Source organism: Cyprinus carpio, unplaced genomic scaffold (genome assembly GCF_018340385.1).
Source record: "Cyprinus carpio isolate SPL01 unplaced genomic scaffold, ASM1834038v1 S000006502, whole genome shotgun sequence".
NCBI lineage: Eukaryota > Metazoa > Chordata > Actinopteri > Cypriniformes > Cyprinidae > Cyprinus > Cyprinus carpio.
The window spans coordinates 140,339-159,891 of record NW_024879170.1 but is presented as its reverse complement, the minus strand read 5'-3'; the positions used below and the strand labels follow the sequence as shown (position 1 = coordinate 159,891).

At 35.6% G+C, this 19,553-nt stretch overlaps 1 protein-coding gene across 1 annotated transcript in view; it reads left to right on the top strand.

Moving 5' to 3' along the window:
- Positions 1-19,103, top strand: part of LOC109075283 (protein NLRC3-like) — a 29,407-nt gene extending 10,304 nt beyond the window's left edge. Inside the window, exons 7-10 of the mRNA XM_042754367.1 lie at positions 597-1,066; positions 1,553-1,711; positions 17,475-17,521; positions 17,604-19,103. Of these exons, the coding sequence (XP_042610301.1) occupies positions 597-840 (244 nt within the window). The 3' untranslated portion in view covers positions 841-1,066; positions 1,553-1,711; positions 17,475-17,521; positions 17,604-19,103. The remainder of the gene's footprint in view (positions 1-596; positions 1,067-1,552; positions 1,712-17,474; positions 17,522-17,603) is intronic.
- Positions 19,104-19,553: the final 450 nt, after the last annotated feature.

Genomic DNA, 19,553 nt, shown 5'->3' with positions numbered 1-19,553 from the left:
TAGTGGATGAGAATTTGTACAAAAAGTCTCAATAGTCATAAAACACAAAAAGAACAAAATAAGAAAAAGTTACGAGCACTTTCTAAAATACAGTAGGACAAGTAACAACAATTTCAGCTATAATTATTTAAATTTACATGCATAAACATCATACAATACCAACTTTAACCCCGTTCCCACCATACTTTGTATCTTCCACTTCCATCATGCATTACATCAAAGGTATAAAAATACCAAGTAAACCCTTTCAGGTCCTTTAACAGAGATTGCTGCCACCATGTGTGTTGATGCAAATAAAATTCCACAGTTTGTTAAAGCAATATAAATTAAATTAAATATTCACAGGTTTAGTACTCAGGTGGCTGGTCTTAGACACCACAAATTAATTGTGTAAGCAGGGTTATGTATGTGCGCATCCAACAGCTCTCCACCTCACTGCCACATCAAGATAAATAAAGAGATTTTTTTTAAACCAATTATGTGTCCATGTCTTTATCCAAAAGGGGGTTAAAGACAGGGTATCTGGTGGAACGGAGAGCAGATCAGTGACACTGTTAAACACATAAATATGTCTGTCTGTTTGGTTCTCTTCACAGGCTATGTGGCTGTAATCTCACTGTTCAGTCCTGCGAAAGTTTGTCTTCAGCTCTACAATCCTCAAACACTGTCCTGAGAGAGCTGGACCTGAATAACAATGACCTGAAGGATTCTGGAGTGAAGCTTCTCTCTGATGGACTGAAGAGTCCAGTCTGTAAACTGGAGATACTGAGGTTTGATTTCAAACTTTATTTTATTTTTATATTTTTTTATTTTTATTTTTTGCATCAACTTAATCATTAAAAATCACATTGCTTAGATTTATTCTGTATGCAGTTACTGTGTTTTTCTTGCTCAGATTTTCCATATGTAATCTCACTGCTCAATCTTGTGAGAGTTTGTCATCAGTTTTACAATGCTCAACCTCCTGTCTGAGAGAACTGGACCTGAGTAACAATGACTTGACAGATTCAGGTGTGAAGCTCCTTTCTGATGGACTGAAGAAAAACTGTAATCTGGAGATACTGAGGTAAATTATAAAAAAAGAATTAAAGAATTAACAACATGCTACCACATTTTGTTTGAGAGTGAAGCATGACACTGTATTCATTAACAGACAAGAAAATCACATCTTAGAGTGACTCAGTTTGCAGTAAATGCTACTCAACTCCATTTCATGCAAGCACTGTGATTTTGGGTTAATCAATAAATTTTAGCGCGTCCTTAATAATTGCTGTTTTTGAAGAGTGTGCATTTGCATAAATGAAGGAACCCCGGAATATGACATAAGAGGAGCCTCACGATGAATCAAACATCAAATAAAAATAGCAATGTCTTAAAACATTTAGTTTTTTAAAAATGACATAAGAAATCAAAGTTTCTTATATTGCGTGTTTAGTTTCTTACATTCAAAAAGATCCCAGTGTCAGGAAAAGTACATTTGTACTTCACTGTAGTGTTAGTGATGTCTGATTGATAAACTAATGTGATGTGGACTGTTGCTGTGTGATTGTAGGTTGTCTGGTTGTATGGTGACGGAGGAAGGCTGTGGTTATTTGTCTTCAGCTTTGAGTTCAAACCCCTCACATCTGAGAAAGCTGGATCTGAGCTACAATCACCCAGGGGATTCTGGAGTCAAGCTGCTGAACAATCCAAACTGCACACTGGACAAAAAGTATGTTAAGCAGAAATGGTTTTTATGTTTTATTAAATCTACACAAAGACACAACAATGTAACAGATTTAAATAGCACTAGTCTGAGCCCTGCCACCCCACCACAAATACCAAGATCTGTTTTAATTTAAGCAAAAATAAGAAGCATTGGCTTCAGGAGGGGGCCAGACCAAACCATCAAACATAGAGGTTCTGCCTGGGAAGTAAAATATTAGCTAAACTGCTCCAACAAAAACGTAATAAATAATTTGGGTGACAATACACAATCAACACACTACTCTCTACTAAATTTATTTTGTATCAGAAGTGTATGAGTTTTATCTTCAGTGGGATACAAAACGCAATTTATGGCAGAACATTAAAGGGGGCATCAGATTCCCACTTTCCACAAGTTGTTATTATTTAGGGTCTGCATGAAATGTCTGTAAAATACTTTGGTTAAAATTCATCAATGGTCATGTAAAACGACACACTTTTTTACATGTAAAACAGTTGTGTTAACAGTCAGCTATTTCAGTGGATGTTTCTTTAAATGATAATGAGCTACTGCTCACCCCACCCCTCTCTTCTGTGGGGTGTGTTGACACAAGACACATTTATTTTTATTTTATTTAACCTTTATTTAACCAGATTATCTCATTGAGATTTAAAACCTCTTTTTCAAGAGAAAATGGCAGCATATTATCAGCACATAATTACAAATATGATCACCAAACATATACACAACAACAAGAGACGTTTAAACAATATCCTCAGATACATAAACAAACAACATCAACATCAGACTACTTAAAAGTACAATTTATACCAGCCATAGGTTTAAAACGATTTGGTTATTTTAAAAACAGCGACAACAATTTATGGCATCTATTTCCAAGACTTTCATGCGTTGTTTAAATTCACCAATAGAAATCAGAGTTCGCAATTGTAATTCAGACTGTAATGTGTTCCAAGTCGACGGGGCTGCATAACTAAAAGCCTTCTTACCAAGCTCTGTACAAACTGTAGATACAGATAACAAGTACATATTACCAGAGCGTAAATTATAAGAACTAACATTACGTGACATATAGGAGCAAAGACGGAACCATATCCAGCATAGACTTACAAATAAAAATAAGCCAATGTATACCTCCTCACTGACAATGAGGGCCAGTTTGTCATTTTGTACAAAGTACAATGATGTACTGATGCCTTACATCCAGTCACAAATCTTAATGCATTATGGTAGACAGTATCCAACAAAGACAAACATTTATCAGGCGCATTTCTATAGAGCAAATCACCGTAATCAAGTGCAGGGAGAAAGGTGGGAGCAACCAATCTCCTCCTAGTTTTCCAAGAAAAACAGGCTTTGTTTCTAAAATAAAATCCTATTTTTAATTTGAGCTTTTGTACCAGTTTATCAATGTGCAACTTAAAAGAAAGCTGATCGTCAATTAATATACCCAAATATTTATACAATTTGATTTGTTCGATCTGCTCACCATTTATAGTAAAAATATTTGCAAAACTGTCCAAAGACTTCTTAGATTTTGAGTAAAGCATAATCTTAGTTTTCTCAACATTCAGAACTAGTTTAAGCTGATACAGTTGTATCTGAACAAGGTTAAAAGCAGATTGTAAATAAGAAAAAGCTTGGTGTAAAGTCGCAGCCTCACAATAAATAACGGTATCGTCAGCATAAAAATGGAAATGAACCTGAGAAATGCCGTCACCCAAGTTATTAATATAAATAGTAAATAAAATTGGACCCAAGACTGATCCTTGCGGTACACCACAAGATGGACTCAGAGTTTCTGATTTGGAATTGTCAAAATAAACACACTGAGTTCTATCTGCCAAGTAGTTAGTAAACCAATCAACAGTATGGTCAGAAAAACCAAAATTTCGTAGCTTTTCCAGCAAAATGCAATGGTCCACTGTATCAAATGCTTTGGCTAAATCTATAAAAAGAGCTACACAAGTGTTCTTGCTGTCCATTGCCTCAATAATGTCATTAATGACAGTAGTAGTAGTGACAGTAGTAGTACTACTAGACAGCAGTAGTAGTACTATGCTGCCTTGGAAACCCAGACTGTATGTCAGACAAAATATAATTGGAAACCAAATAGTCTTTTGATCAACAACCAATGTTTCTAACACTTTAGCTAAAATCTGTAATTTGGAAATTGGTCTATAATTATCCAAACACAAGGAATCTCCTCCCTTTAAAAGAGGGAATACATATGCCGATTTCCAAATTCTTGATATCTCATTGTTGACTAGGGTTTGATAAAAAATAATAAAATCAGCAGCTATTCGCAGAAAATAAGGCTGTAAAGTATCAGGGGCAGGAGATTTACTAGGGTCCAAACCAATAAGAGCTGTTTTCACATCAGCGACGGAGAAAGGCTTTAGACAAAAGGGCTCTTTACTCGCCACCGATTTCTGGGGCGGAACTGACAAATTAAAACAGTTTATTAATGTTGATTTGTTTGCAAGGAGTTGGCATTCAAACAAGGAACCTGCTTCCACAAAGTGCTTATTAAAGCACTCTAAAATTGCAGACTTTTCTGATATAACTGTTTTATCCTTAATAATACATGGAGGTAATTCATTATGACAATTTGAGGTACAGATTTCAGGGCTTTCCAGAATTTCCGAGGATTGTTTAGGTTTTCCGTTGTAGCTGCTAAATAAAAATCTGATTTTGCCTTTTTAATAAGAAATACAGACTGCCTGGCGTTAGCCCAGGCTTGGTTTCTCTGCCGAAGAAGATTAGCCAGCTCCTGGGTAAACCACACATTGTCACGTCCCTTTACTCTTAACCTCTGAAAGGGAGCATGCTTGTCCACAATACTGTACAATTCTGTACAAGTCAAAACAAGAAAAATCATGCAAAAATGCTTGCTCACAGAAGTCCCTCAAATTTCTTTTAAGAATTATTCTAGGTTTAGTCTTAGGCAGTTTTGTATTTCTTACAGCTGCAATGACACAGTGATCACTCAAATCATCAGCAAACACACCTACATCTGAAAATTTGGTGTTTGTCAAAAACAAATCAATAAGAGTAGATTTGTTAGAATTTCTATTATTAAATCTAGGGACTATTTATTATCTGTGTAAGATTTAAACCGTTACAGTGATTTTTAAAATCATCAGACACAGAAGATAACCAGTCCCAATTTAAATCTCCCACTAAAACAGTGTCACTGTAATCAAGTTCATTTAAAAATTCCATTAAATTTGGTAAAGCATCAACAACCGCAGAAGGGGGTCTGTAACAGCCATCGGTCAGTATATTACTGTTATTGACTATTTCAAGATTTAATGCTAAGATATCAAATTGTTAAACAATAGATTTAGAAAATAAGATACTGGTGTTAAATTTATTCTTAACATAAATTGCAACACCACCCCCCTTCTTTAGATGATCACAATGGAAAACTATAGCCATTAATCATAATGTCCTTATCTAAAATAGATTTTTTTAGCCAGGTTTCAGAAATTACTACAACATCTGCATTTGTTTGAGTAGCCCATATCCTGACCAAATCCATTTTTGGCAACAAACTACAAGCATTTAAGTGAATAAAACCAAGGCCCGACCTGGATTTAAAATCTTCAGGAGTACCAAGGCTATTAATATTAGGGCCAGGATTAGGATGTACATTTCCCGAGATCAACAATAAAATAAAAACAAGGCACTGCCTTTTTCGAGGCTTATATCGAGAATCATTATAAGCATTAGTAAAAATGTGATTTAGGACAATAAAGCAGTTCTTATAATCCAACAGAACAGAGCCAGTAGTCACAAGGAATACAGGTCCTTCTCAAAAAATTAGCATATTGTGAAAAAGTTCATTATTTTCCATAATGTAATGATAAAAATTAAACTTTCATATATTTTAGATTCATTGCACACCAACTGAAATATTTCAGGTCTTTTATTGTTTTAATACTGATGATTTTGGCATACAGCTCATGAAAACCCAAAAGTCCTATCTCAAAAAATTAGCATATCATGAAAAGGTTCTCTAAACGAGCTATTAACCTAATCATCTGAATCAGCGAATTAACTCTAAACACCTGCAAAAGATTCCAGAGGCTTTTAAAAACTCCCAGCCTGGTTCATTACTCAAAACCGCAATCATGGGTAAGACTGCCGACCTGACTGCTGTCCAGAATGCCATCATTGATACCCTCAAGCGAGAGGGTAATACACAGAAAGAAATTTCTGACCGAATAGGCTGTTCCCAGAGTGCTGTATCAAGGCACCTCAGTGGGAAGGAAAAAGTGTGCCAAAAAACGCTGCACAACGAGAAGAGGTGACCGGACCCTGAGGAAGATTGTGGAGAAGGACCGATTCCAGACCTTGGGGGACCTGCGGAAGCAGTGGACTGAGTCTGGAGTAGAAACATCCAGAGCCACCCGTGCACAGGCGTGTGCTTTTGAACCAGAAACAGCGGCAGAAGCGCCTGACCTGGGCTACAGAAAAGCAGCACTGGACTGTTGCTCAGTGGTCCAAAGTACTTTTTTCGGATGAAAGCAAATTTTGCATGTCATTCGGAAATCAAGGTGCCAGAGTCTGGAGGAAGACTGGGGAGAAGGAAATGGCAAAATGCCTGAAGTCCAGTGTCAAGTACCCACAGTCAGTGATGGTCTGGGGTGCCATGTCAGCTGCTGGTGTTGGTCCACTGTGTTTTATCAAGGGCAGGGTCAATGCAGCTAGCTATCAGGAGATTTTGGAGCACTTCATGCTTCCATCTGCTGAAAAGCTTTATGGAGATGAAGATTTCGTTTTTCAGCACGACCTGGCACCTGCTCACAGTGCCAAAACCACTGGTAAATGGTATTACTGACCATGGTATTACTGTGCTCAATTGGCCTGCCAACTCTCCTGACCTGAACCCCATAGAGAATCTGTGGGATATTGTGAAGAGAAAGTTGAGAGACGCAAGACCCAACACTCTGGATGAGCTTAAGGCCGCTATCGAAGCATCCTGGGCCTCCATAACACCTCAGCAGTGCCACAGGCTGATTGCCTCCATGCCACGCCGCATTGAAGCAGTCATTTCTGCAAAAGGATTCCCGACCAAGTATTGAGTGCATAACTGAACATAATTATTTGAAGGTTGACTTTTTTTGTATTAAAAACACTTTTCTTTTATTGGTCGGATGAAATATGGTAATTTTTTGAGATAGGAATTTTGGGTTTTCATGAGCTGTATGCCAAAATCATCAGTATTAAAACAATAAAAGACCTGAAATATTTCAGTTGGTGTGCAATGAATCTAAAATATATGAAAGTTTAATTTTTATCATTACATTATGGAAAATAATGAACTTTTTCACAATATGCTAATTTTTTGAGAAGGACCTGTAAGTGGTGTAATTTCTCAGAAAAACCGTTATCCAAGGAGGTTCCTCCAGATGAGATGTAAAAATCTGTCCATACCTTTTGACAGCAAACCACCGGTGTCTTTTTATTCCCTGTGTAGTCCACCGCGATCAGCACAAAAAAGGCTACTGTTAAAAACAGCATTCAGAAGCGATACGCCTCTTCTCGTCAACCAAAATAGTCTGCGATGTTGCAATCAATTCTACGAATGGGAAAACCACAACAAGCAATGCAATGTATAGCCCAACAAGGCAGTGCAAGATTGTTCCACATGGATCCGTAGTGGACCACACAGAACCAAAACCCCACTCTCGTCACCAGCAAGGAAATTCCACAGCTCCGTTCAAAGGAACCATTCCACCTGTCGATGCCCCACAACTGCCTAGATGAGACCACCGATCCAGGCCCAAGCAAAGTAGGAGTAGGCTTCCCAAACGAACAATCTACCGTAGAAAGCAATCAGAAAAGTACTGTGCAATCCTTCTGCAATCTGTACGGATATGAACAATCAAACCAAAATTCATAACAAAACTAAAACTTCACTCCAAACATTCAATAATAACTCTAAACAAACGCGCGTGCTGTCGTGCATGCTGCCATCTTGGATTGACGAGATGAGACATGAATTGCTGACTTGGATTCCATAAATGGCTTGGGGGTAGTCTTATTCAAATAGCTAGCTATCTATAGTAGGTGGACAACCAGAATGGGTAATACTGCCGTGTGTACCGTCGCCGCAGGGAGATGAAAGGACGAAGTAAAACAACAATAACATTATAATATAACATTGTAACAACCTTAAAAACCATTAGAAAATTTACAGTGAGTTAATTTCAAAACGTGGGATAGTCTTAGGCTACAGTCTACTCATCAAAAATTAAAAGAAAGTCCTTTACACAAAGGATGCATTCTATTATTATTAAACATTCATTACATAATAGGCCTATACATACATATATATATATATATATATATATATATATATATATATATATATATATGTGTATATATATATATATATATATATATATATGTATATATACACGGATTAAAAGCTAAATGTTTTTATTTTCGAATTACGCCTTTACTGTGTGACCAAAAATTTAGTATTTTCTGTTTCAGCTGTTTGATCGCACTGGTGCCTTATGCGAGTATATTCATTGGAAACAGCGCAGCCGTTCACCGAGCCGTTCACCGAGCCATTCGGAGCGAGCAGCGGTCCACTTTGGCATATTTTTGCTCATTATGATTTTTTTCCATCGATACTGAAACACGCATGAACTACAAAGCCTATTTTACCTAATGAATAATAGTTGAGCTTCAAATGGGCAACATCACAAATATAGAAACGTTTGGATTTCTCCCGAATGAGAGCCAATCCTTACCTTATGTTTCGCTTTAAATTATTATCAATTTACTTTTTGTTTGTTAATAGATAAGCCTATATTATTATATACTACAATTATATTTCTCCATTAGACTTCTTGTTCTGTTCTGATAAATTTGTTAAATTTAAAGGATTTGTTGTAAAGTGAAGGGATCTAAAAATATCCTGTTGGTACATTATAACTTTATTAGGCCAGCCGTTATTATTTCTGAATGTAATAAAATGGACCTTATGCATGACTTATATTTTTTTCCCTCTCACAAACTTTATTTTTTAGCATGTTTTTTAAAAAAAACATGCAACAAACAAAAATTGGCGATTAATCGGTAAATATTTTTACTGTGGGTAAAAAAAATTACAATATATACTTAGTTAACAACATAGCCTAGATTAGGCCAAGACCTATTTACAAGTTTCGTGTATGTTTTTATCCAGTTTTTCTTATCTTTTTTTTCTTTTTTCATTGCATCTGAAAATGACTTTGTGCATGCGCATTCACTTTGTGCGCTCTGGCACAGAACCTGCCTCTCGAGTTGCTCAGCTGTGGACGATTTCAAAATGTTTGATAAAAGTTGCTGTCCCATTTTATACAGGAATTGTTCATTTAAAAAAATCAAATTATATTGTTAGTTTTATGCTAACATGCAATCAAGGTATTTGGATACTATACAAGATACAAGTTCATTTAGGCTATTTAACATACTGTGAGATTTTACCGTTTCAACTTATATACTCCTTGAGATTTTAAAGTCAGTTTAATAGTATTGAAATTCAAGTTGAATACAGTAGGTGGCCATCCAGAATGATCATTCTACTGCCGCAAGTGCCGTCACCGCCGCGTCTGCAAAGTGCATTTGCAGCTTTTGACCGCTGAGTGGCGCTTTAACCACAAGTTATCAAACAAACGCATCAAAGCACATTTTCGCAAATAGACGTCAGCTTTGCCTCGCTGATGTGTTACATTTGACGGCTGCAGTCAGGGAAAATGAAAGAAAAACACTGTAGTTAAAATATGTAATATTCACAGATAAAAGTTTAGTATACTTATGAAGTTATGTGCATTTATTAGAATGAATTCAAGCAGGATAAATGTCAAGCCTATGAGCCTGTGCTTATATTTTCTCTAAGCTACACAGTATTACACCATATTTCAGATTTGAAACATTTAATACGTATGCAGTATTATTTATATAATATGAATTATGTGTTATATTATCCTAAAGAAATGGTGGTTTACTTTGCATCGGAGCATTAAAAGTGGTAGCCTATTTTAGTGAGCTAGGCTACATGGATTTATATGCAAAATGTCAATATTCTTACATATTAGGCATATATTTTAATTTATATTTTAAAATTCCTTTAATAAAATGACATGCATTTTTGTCACACACTTACTGTTCTTTATTTTGACATATAACTTCTTGGGAAAAAGATATTTGTCTGTACACTGATCAAGAAATCGTGAATCGTAAATCGTGAGGCACTGTATAATTTCGTTCCCATTATTTAGGCATGATTAAAACAAGAAACTAATGAATTAAACCTGCACGATTTTGCTAAATCATTGAAACTCTAAAGAATGGACTGATTAATAAAACATCCTCACCTTTAAACTTAAGTTCTCTCATTATAATCAACAAAATGTAAAAAAGAGCTTCATTAATTGACAACTTCAGTGATTTTAAAGGGAGCCTTCTTTACTTAAATTATATGAAAGCAAGTGAAGTAAAAAAAATAAAAAATAATAATAAATAAATTGCAGCCCCATGTAAATGCTGGTATGTATCATATTCCTTCAAACACCAGAGTGCAAGATTTGCACGGCGCGCGTAATGCTGAGTGCGATGCGCAGCATTTATTCTTATTTGTATATCATTTATTCTTATTTGTCTACATGTTTTATATTCATAACAAATCTTGTTTGGTTTTATTTTGGATAATTGTATGTAAAAAAATTTTTACTTTGTAATGCATATGCAAAATGTGAATTATTATTCATATTCAAGTGATAATTATTATTGTACATGGATGACAGGGAGGCGCCCTCTCGATCATTTGAATTTTTTCCAGATAATGAAATAACTTAAAATTGTCTCACATACATGAGAAATATATCTACAGAAAGCTACTTTTGTCTACGATTAAACGAATCAATTCAAAACGAAAGCATTATGTAATCTGTGAAGGTTGCATTTCTCTCTAAAGAAACAGAAAAACGAAAATTTAAATAAAATTTATATTTTATGTTTTGAGAATGGCCAACCCTTCTCTGTAGATATTGTTGCTTCTGGTTTGTGCATTGTAAATCACAGAAACAAAATCACAGTCTACAAAATACATTATCTCCCAAAAACTCTGGTGTTTTTTGTCACGTCTGTAACGCATGTGTATTCCCAAATCTAAAACAGCCTATAAAACAAGTTCATTGACGGATACTTTACTGATGTCTGGACTTTACTGATGTTTGGGATTTAGAAAAACATAAAGAGATTGTACAATATATTGGTAATGAATAAGCTACATTCTGTGAGAATTTATATTTTACACTCTAAAAAATATTGTATGGACGCAGCAAAATAAAATTAACGCAACAGTTTGCATCAATTTTTTTTTTTTTTTGAGTTAAGGCAACTTCCTCTGAAATTAAGTTATAATAACTAATAAACTATATTGCGCTAGGAGTCAACATTTGAAGTGGATCAAACCTTTTTTTCAAAGTTGTCCTAAACCAATATTGGCCTACCTAAACCTGCTTTGCAAGTTTGAAACCCTCATAAGACACTGTCCATATCAAAGAGCAAGAAATTCACACCTTTATCTCAACCCCCACAAGCTATACAGAACTACACCCCAAAAAAACCAACCCCCTCCAGCTGAACTGAATTTGGTCTGTTTTTTAGCTGCGAGGAACGGTGTGTTGTCATGTTACTGGGTTGAAACATGCCTGCACTCACATCAGCCGTACTCTTTGTATTCATTATTTTCTCGCAGCCCATATTATTTTTTTCACAAGACCATAATAATAACAAAATATCAATTGATAATTAATCATTATTTTTGCGAAAATCATTGTTATTTGTGATCGTAGGTGATTGAGGAAGGCTTTAAGACCAAGTGGAATCCTCCGCCAGCTGCTCCGCTTCACAGCGCGCGTCTCGTGCTCACTGACCCAGCTTCACCGTCTGCGGTTTGATTTTATAAAATCAGTTTGAGGCGAATACAACTCATTGATCATGAGCCCAACATTTAGCAAGGCAGGAAAACATTCAGTCTACCTGAAGGAAGACATATTTCATTGTAAGTTCATGCTGTTAAATACAGAGTTGTTTATTCACAGGCTATATGGTTGAAATAATATTTTAGTTCAAAACTTTAAGTGCCATTGTTTAAAAAAAAAAAGCTTTATTGACTAACGTTTCATAGACCTTCAGTAGTTATGCTTAAAAATTACATACCATTTGTAATTTCACTGTATTTTCACCTCCTAAATTACTACCCCAATTCTATAATGGTAAAATTTACTCAGGCCGATGGCATTTTTTAATGACATTATTTTATTATTATTTTTTTTTTAGAATAATTGTAGCCTACATAAATGGGCTACAATTACTATACATAAATGACTGACTTGCAGTTAACGCCGCGGCCCTGCCACCTACTGTAGTATCAAAAAATGTTTTAATTGCTTAAATTATTTCTATGAATTAATAATATGTTATCATGACTTTTTCTTCATATTATTTTTTACGAGCTGTATTCGTTTTCCATTTTGGAAACCAAGCACATACCTTTTTCTTTTTTAAAATCAATTATTTGCTCGCATGTCTCCTACAACAGAGGTTTTTATTTTTTTTTATTGTTTTATTTTTTTGAGGAAGGTGCCACTGTCAGGGGAGTCAAAAGATAATTACATCATCATTAGAGTTGCCAATTAACTTCAGAAATGGAAAATAAGGGCTATTAAGCTGGGGCTAATTGAGATTCTTTCTTTTATTCTTTATTTATAATCTTTATTCTTGTAGAAAATAAGTGTTTATACTTTAAGAAAATAAGGTACAGAATAAGGGACGATCCAAATATTTGTGATGATAATATATTTGTAATAATATAGGCCTATATCTGCCTGCAGTTAAAAAGTTATATTTGTTTTGCTTCACCCATTTATGTAGGCTACAATTATTCTAAAAAGTAAATAAAATGAAATAAATAATGGTAAATTTTACCATTATAGAATTAACTATAATTTTCATTTGTGAATATTAAATATTTTAACTACAGTGTTTTTTTTTTATTTTCCCCAAATCCAGCCGTCAAATGTAACACATCGGTGAGGCAAAAATGATGGCTATTTGCGAAAATGTGCTTTGATGCGCTTGTTTGATAACTTGTGGTGAAAGCGCCACTCAGCGGTCAAAAGCTGCAAATGCACTTTACAGACGCGGCAGCGGCAGATCGATCATTTTGGTTGGCCACCTACTGTATGTAGAAACCAGCTGCAAATTGAAACTGGCCGACACCTAACTAAATGCATGAAAAGCTAAAAAAAGTGACAATTTCATCCACTGTCCCCTTTAAGAGACTAACAGCCTTAGTCACTATTTACTATTGTGTTACTTTTCTATAGAATAAATGACTAAATACTTTCTTTTTTTGTGTTCCACAAAATAAAGACCTACATGTCCAAAATAGTTTGAATATAAACACTCATATACAGTGGGTGTACAATATTGATTCAGGATAAGACAAAAACACAGTTTGGAAGATGCATTCATGATTTACTTTATCATTATATCAATTTTGTGCATAGTGTACCTTTAAATTCATGAATGAAACAAGGTGTTGAAATTAAATTTTGAGCGTCATTTTACAAGGCTCAATTGTCGATCAACGCTTCACCTGGGTAATGCTGAAGCTGATGTTTCACTTCACAGCAAGCAATTGTGTAGCAAATTAGCTAACAGGGAAATGTTTGTAAATCATTACAATTAATTATAATTAATTACATTTATTTATATCAGCTGCCAGAAGTAGCTGTAGCGGAAATTAATATTTTAATTAACTAATCTGTTCATCAAGCGAACATTAAGTGTAATTTCATATCAACCGTTACTGAAATATAACATTTCACAACATTTCTCCTGAAATTTTATTTCATATGAAATGTTATTTTCATGGTCACAGACTTTCTTACAGTACTATTGCATCTGTGAAAGAATAAGAAACTCATGTAATTTGTGCACAAAGTTTTATTAACTAAACACTAACACATAACTAGTCTAAATAAACAAACATACAATCACTCATACATGGGGGAAAGGCAAGTGAAACTGAACGAATGAAACCATAAGAGAAACAGGAAATGAAGGTATGAAAAGAGTCGTATAACCACCTGTACAGAACCATCAGCACATTGGTAACAAGGGGTCCACCACAGCTTATTCTAAACCTATGGTTAGTTTATTCAAATGTATGATACTTGCATTGCCTTTGGCATTGAATGAGTGTCTGAAAGTCTTGATGGTTCAACACTTCGATGGTGTTGGAGTTGCAATCACATACTTCTTTAAAGATGTTATTCTGACTTTGTGGTGGTCAGTAGAGTTTTGTTCCAGGTGAAAAATGAAGATATGGCTATAGTCGAAGCCTGCTGGGCATGGCCGCACTGGCCCCGGGACTTTGATACAAAAGATTCTTTCAGTATAATATTAATATGTTGCATAGGTGTTAATAGACATCCCGGCATTAAAGAGTCCTGATGCTAGTCATAGGAAATCTCCTAGGTTTATAGTTCAATACTACGACAAAGATATCTCTTTCATCTGAAAACTGATGGCAAACCGTTTTGTTTGTTTTTTTTAAATCAAATATAAAGCATAAAAAACTGGTAAACTGAGACAGACATGACTCTCTTCAATGATTATGCTTTGCACAATTTATTTAAAAGTACTGTCAAATAAAGTGTTTTCTTCTAAACAATAACAAATGCTTAAATAACAAGTGCTCAAAGTGCTAAAGAACTGAACTGCTAAACTGAAGATTAGAAGTGAAATCAAGGCCATTATCATGAGGGCCTTGGCAGCATTGGAAACTATGTGCACGGTCTCTCCAGATACGTCAAGGAGGTATGGGTTCTCCTTCCTTGCTTGAGTTTCAAGGCCAGACTTTTTTCCTCTCATGACTGCATAGTTGTCAAGGAGGATGCTGGTAACTTGTCTCCACTCAAGACCATAAGTCTGCATGACATCTTTAAGTTCCAGCATAAGGTTTGGGCCATTGGCAATGTTGACTTTTCTGCTTGCCAGATGTTGTGTTATTACTCTGTTGCTTTCATTATAAAAAAGCGAACAAGCACATTGAGTATTTTATCCATATTCAAGGTTGTTGCTTTATCAACATTGAGTGAGAACATGCATTTTTTTAGCTTCTCAGACAAACATTTTTTGAACTGTAGCGCAATGCCATGAGTGTTCATGTAACTCGCATGTTGATTTGAAACCGACAGGCTAGTTAACGCTTTTTTGTCTTCTGCCAGTTTTCTACACAGGGTTACCAATTCATACAAAACTCTGAATCACAAATAACGTCATCCTAAAAAAACACACAAACTAATTTTTAAGTCGCAGACACGGTCGTAGGTAGGTATCATTATGGTAAGTGTAGGTATCATTATGGTTTTTATGACCTAGGTGTACAGTTTATACAAACATTATGGTCATCGACCAGTGGTTGATATCTCAAACATAATAATAGCGCATTGCATAATACGATCGCATTATGATTCTTTAAATAAACAGAACCGAATGTCAGGGCTTTACTGAATCATATGTAAACCTAGTATTTGTATTTAAACCTGTAAATTCATCTGAAACTCACGCACATGTTTATTATGTGTTAAAATTGTAATCTTAGTTCAAATGGAACATTATGTATTGTGCAAACAGCACCCATGCGCTCAACATTAACAACACAATACATATGCATAATCAGAACTGTGCATACTTATAAAACATTAAAACAAACACCACATCACAACCTTAGTGACTATGCAATGGATTGCATATACCCTACAGAAGGACGATACGTCTGTTGCTGTGGTTTAGCGCAAATGAGACTGTGATGTTCTGAACATCCATGGCCTTGGTTCTGCGTGTATGGACAGGCAAGTAAGGTTGCTGAGTCAAGGGTTTGCTATTCTGTTTCTCAGGTATGTTTTTACACTCCGCATGCAGGAAAAACTGCGCTCACATGACGTGAAGGTTACTGGCAGTGTGGCAGCATATATTTTATAAATGTCCGTGAAGGAGTCTTTGTAAGGTTTAAGCATGGATAAGAACTCCAGTGCACTCCTAACTGTTTCCCCCTTTTCTTTTTTCTTTTACAAAAGCCGGCGCATTTGGTGCAACTCAGCCAACAGTTTGTCCTCTCTGATTCCATAGTGTTGTGCCATGGGCACAAGGCTCTCCTTTTGAAGGATGCATGCTTGGGGTTGAGGGCTGATGTTCCCATGAGAACTGCACCTGCTTCTGCAGAAAACCGTCGGGTCTTTTCATTCACGTGTCGATCAATGACGGTAGAATGAGGATGTTCGGGGTTCATCCGAAGAAGACATGGATGGATGATGTTTGGTTGGAGCTTAAATAATAAAGTCTTGTAGATAGCGAGGCTTTTGAGATTTTTTTAGATTACCGACATTGGCGCAAAGGGCCTCTGCCTTGCTCCACATGGCTCTCCAGAAGTCCTCCATTTTTTTTTCTTTTATGCTGGTGATGACTGTGTGTGCAAGGTCAGTGGCAGTCTCGAGCAAAAGATCAGGGGACTGTAAAGTCATAAAGACATAAACTCTGCAGGGTGGAACAAATCCTCAAAAAGGTTAAGGTGGAGGATCAATTCAGCATCAACGACTGAGAGTAATGACCGTGAGTCAGTCAATCTGCATGAATCTGGCTATTAAATAACCTCCAATAAGCAACAATGGCTGCCAGCATTTTTTTCAGTCACCACACACAACCCACAAATTTCATGAAAAATGCATTTTACAAAAACAAAATGTCTGCTGTAAGGTATCAAACCATATGTTGTCAATCATGGTATACTCACTAAATTAAGTAGTTTAATCCATATGTATTCTAGTTTTTTACAATTCCCTAAAAACAAAGTAGGTCAAAATAACAGATTTTTGTTAAACGGTAACACCAATGACACAATTCCAGGGGACCACTACTTTCATTATATATTTATTTGGCATTTTTTGTTTTTTATGTCATTTATATCATATATTTGATAGTTATGAATACATTAATGTATTTTAAATTGTAGAAAAACCTGTTTTTGACTGCAAAATAAAGCACTTTCCCTCTGTACATGGATGTGAGGACAAGCAGTTTTGTGGTGATTGGAATTCTTTATAATTAATTAAAAACAAATATTGCCACATTGATGGCTCAATTGTTCAAATAACATATTATTTTATTTTAAAATATAAAGAAATTGTAATCCTAAATTGTTTTTCAAGTGTAGTATTTCTGTAAACGCTAGGGACAGAAAAATGGACGTTTCCATAGAATGACCCTTTATAGAAAAGTTGTACTTTTTGTTAATAAATTTATAAACCAACGAAAATAAAAAGCTCAGTCCATGTTCTGCAGAAACACGTTCAATCTGAACACAGTAACACCTTGCTGTCATTATTTTCTCCTGTAAACTCTTTATCATGGTACAGTTATTATGTCTGAGACTCAAACACATCTCATTGCTGGCGTTTCGTCAAGCTCTATTGTTAATGCAAATCTCTGTGCTTTAGACAAGTTCAGTCTCTGAATTCTATTCTAGCATGTTTAGCATATTGCTAGTATCTTAAAAGCATGTTTTAACATGTCGTTTCATCTTGAATTTTTCCTATTTTCATAATAATTGAAAGTTAAAATCATAATTAAAAATATTCAATAAGTGAAAAAACAAAAAAATCATATGTGATTTTGTGTGTGTGTTTTATAGCGTGGATAATGGAGGAGAATCCAGGATTACAGCAGGACTGAAGAAATGTATGTCTAACACACACAAACACACACACACATACACACAACCCTTGACTGTTGTGTTAAAAATGTCTGTTTTTGTGTTTAGATGCCTGTTTTCTCACACTGGATCCAAACACAGCAAACAATGAATTCATTCTATCTGAGGAGAACAGGAAGGTGATGTACGTGGAAAAACACCAGTCATACCCTGATCATCCAGATAGATTTGATGTGTACCAGGTTCTGTGTAGAGAGAGTCTGACCGGACGCTGTTACTGGGAGGCTGAATGGAGTGGAGTTGAGGCTGTTATATCAGTGACATATAAAGGAATCAGCAGGAAAGGACAGGGTCGTGACTGTATGCTTGGACGCAATAAAATCTCCTGGAGCCTGTTGTGCACGGAAGCCAAGTTCACTGCCCGTCATAATTATAGTTCAATTGATATATCTCTTCCTTCACACTCTTCTAATAGAGTAGGAGTGTATCTCGACGTGTCAGCCGACATTTTGTCCTTCTACAGTGTCTCTGACACACACACACTCACACACTTACACACATTCAACACCACATTCACAGAGTCTCTCTATGCTGGATTTGGGGTTTATTATTTCAACTCCTCAGTGTCTCTATGTGATATTAGTAGCCTCTATAAAGAGCCTCCTGTTAGAAACTAAAGAGATACACACATAACCGGGTTAGTTATCACAGTTATCTTTGGTTTCATGTGTACATAAACCTCTACTCGTCTCTGTCTCTTTATCTGACACACATGTAATAAACTTGACTGAACGCCATGTATGTCAATAACTACTGAGCTCCAGTCGAACCTTAACTGTTAGCACCCTCACCAGTTAAGCCAACACATATATTACATCTCCCCTTTCCCCCGATGGTTACATAGTAACAAAAACATAACAGGAATCAGTAATTCAGCATAACTGGGGACAGCCATTACTAACATTTAAGGAGTACCAGCACATTACAGTAAACAGTCATTTAATGTGCATTACTAAAGAGTCTTAGTTCATAAATCTAATCTCATTGGTGGTTTATCCAAACTCTTTTAGGATATCTCGCTTCTGTGATGCTGGGCTCCGTCACATTGGACTGGACATTAACACTGGGCTCTGTGACCCTGTACTGGGTATTTATATGCTGTTTTGTTTTGAGCTGGTTGCTTTTGAGTTGTCTGTGTATGTCCATCATGCATTGTGGAGTAAGCAACATCTGAGTCCTACGCCCCATGAAAATTTGTGCCAGACCTTCCCAAAAACTATAACCCAGAATCACAAACACATTGTAAACCTCAGATTTGATAATTAAAGGTGTATGCTAATGAATTCCAATCAAGAGTGCAAATTATATAGTTTACTTATCTTCAGTTAATATAATCCCTGCCCATGAATTTCAACTATGTGAATAACATGTAATGTTGTGGAATGTTTGGACTCTTTTCTCAGGTTTGGCTGCAGTATATTGTATTAATGCAAAAGAGACAAACTGATCATGTGCCTAAAACAATTATTGTTCAATGAAAGTGTTACTACTGGATACATTTTTTGTACTAAAATTTTAAAAATGTTCACCTTAATAAATCTGAAAACTTACATCAGAATGGCTTTAAAAATGATTTACACACACATTTACTTAGGTCTGCAGAATGCTTAAACTCTTGCTTTTCTGAGGAAATTAGTTTTAATGTTAGTTACTAGTTAATTATATTATTATGCATCTTTGTTTTGTGCTTTTCCCTTCAAAGCAAACAAACCAGCCTGTCTTTATTTGTTGATTGATGGTTGTTTTGAAGTAAGCCAGAAATGCATGGGTGCTGCTCAATTTGGCGATATGTAATATATTGTCTCATTAGCTGAGTATGTGCACTAAATCTGCACAGATTACATAAACTTCAAATTGCAAATTGAGTGAACATAATTTGTGAAACATGACCCACCAAATTGGTTAGTGATTTGACATTGTTATCTGACACACAGAACATCTTGTGTAAACGCTAACTGTTTAATTATGTTGTGGTTATGTATACTATACTGTCATATC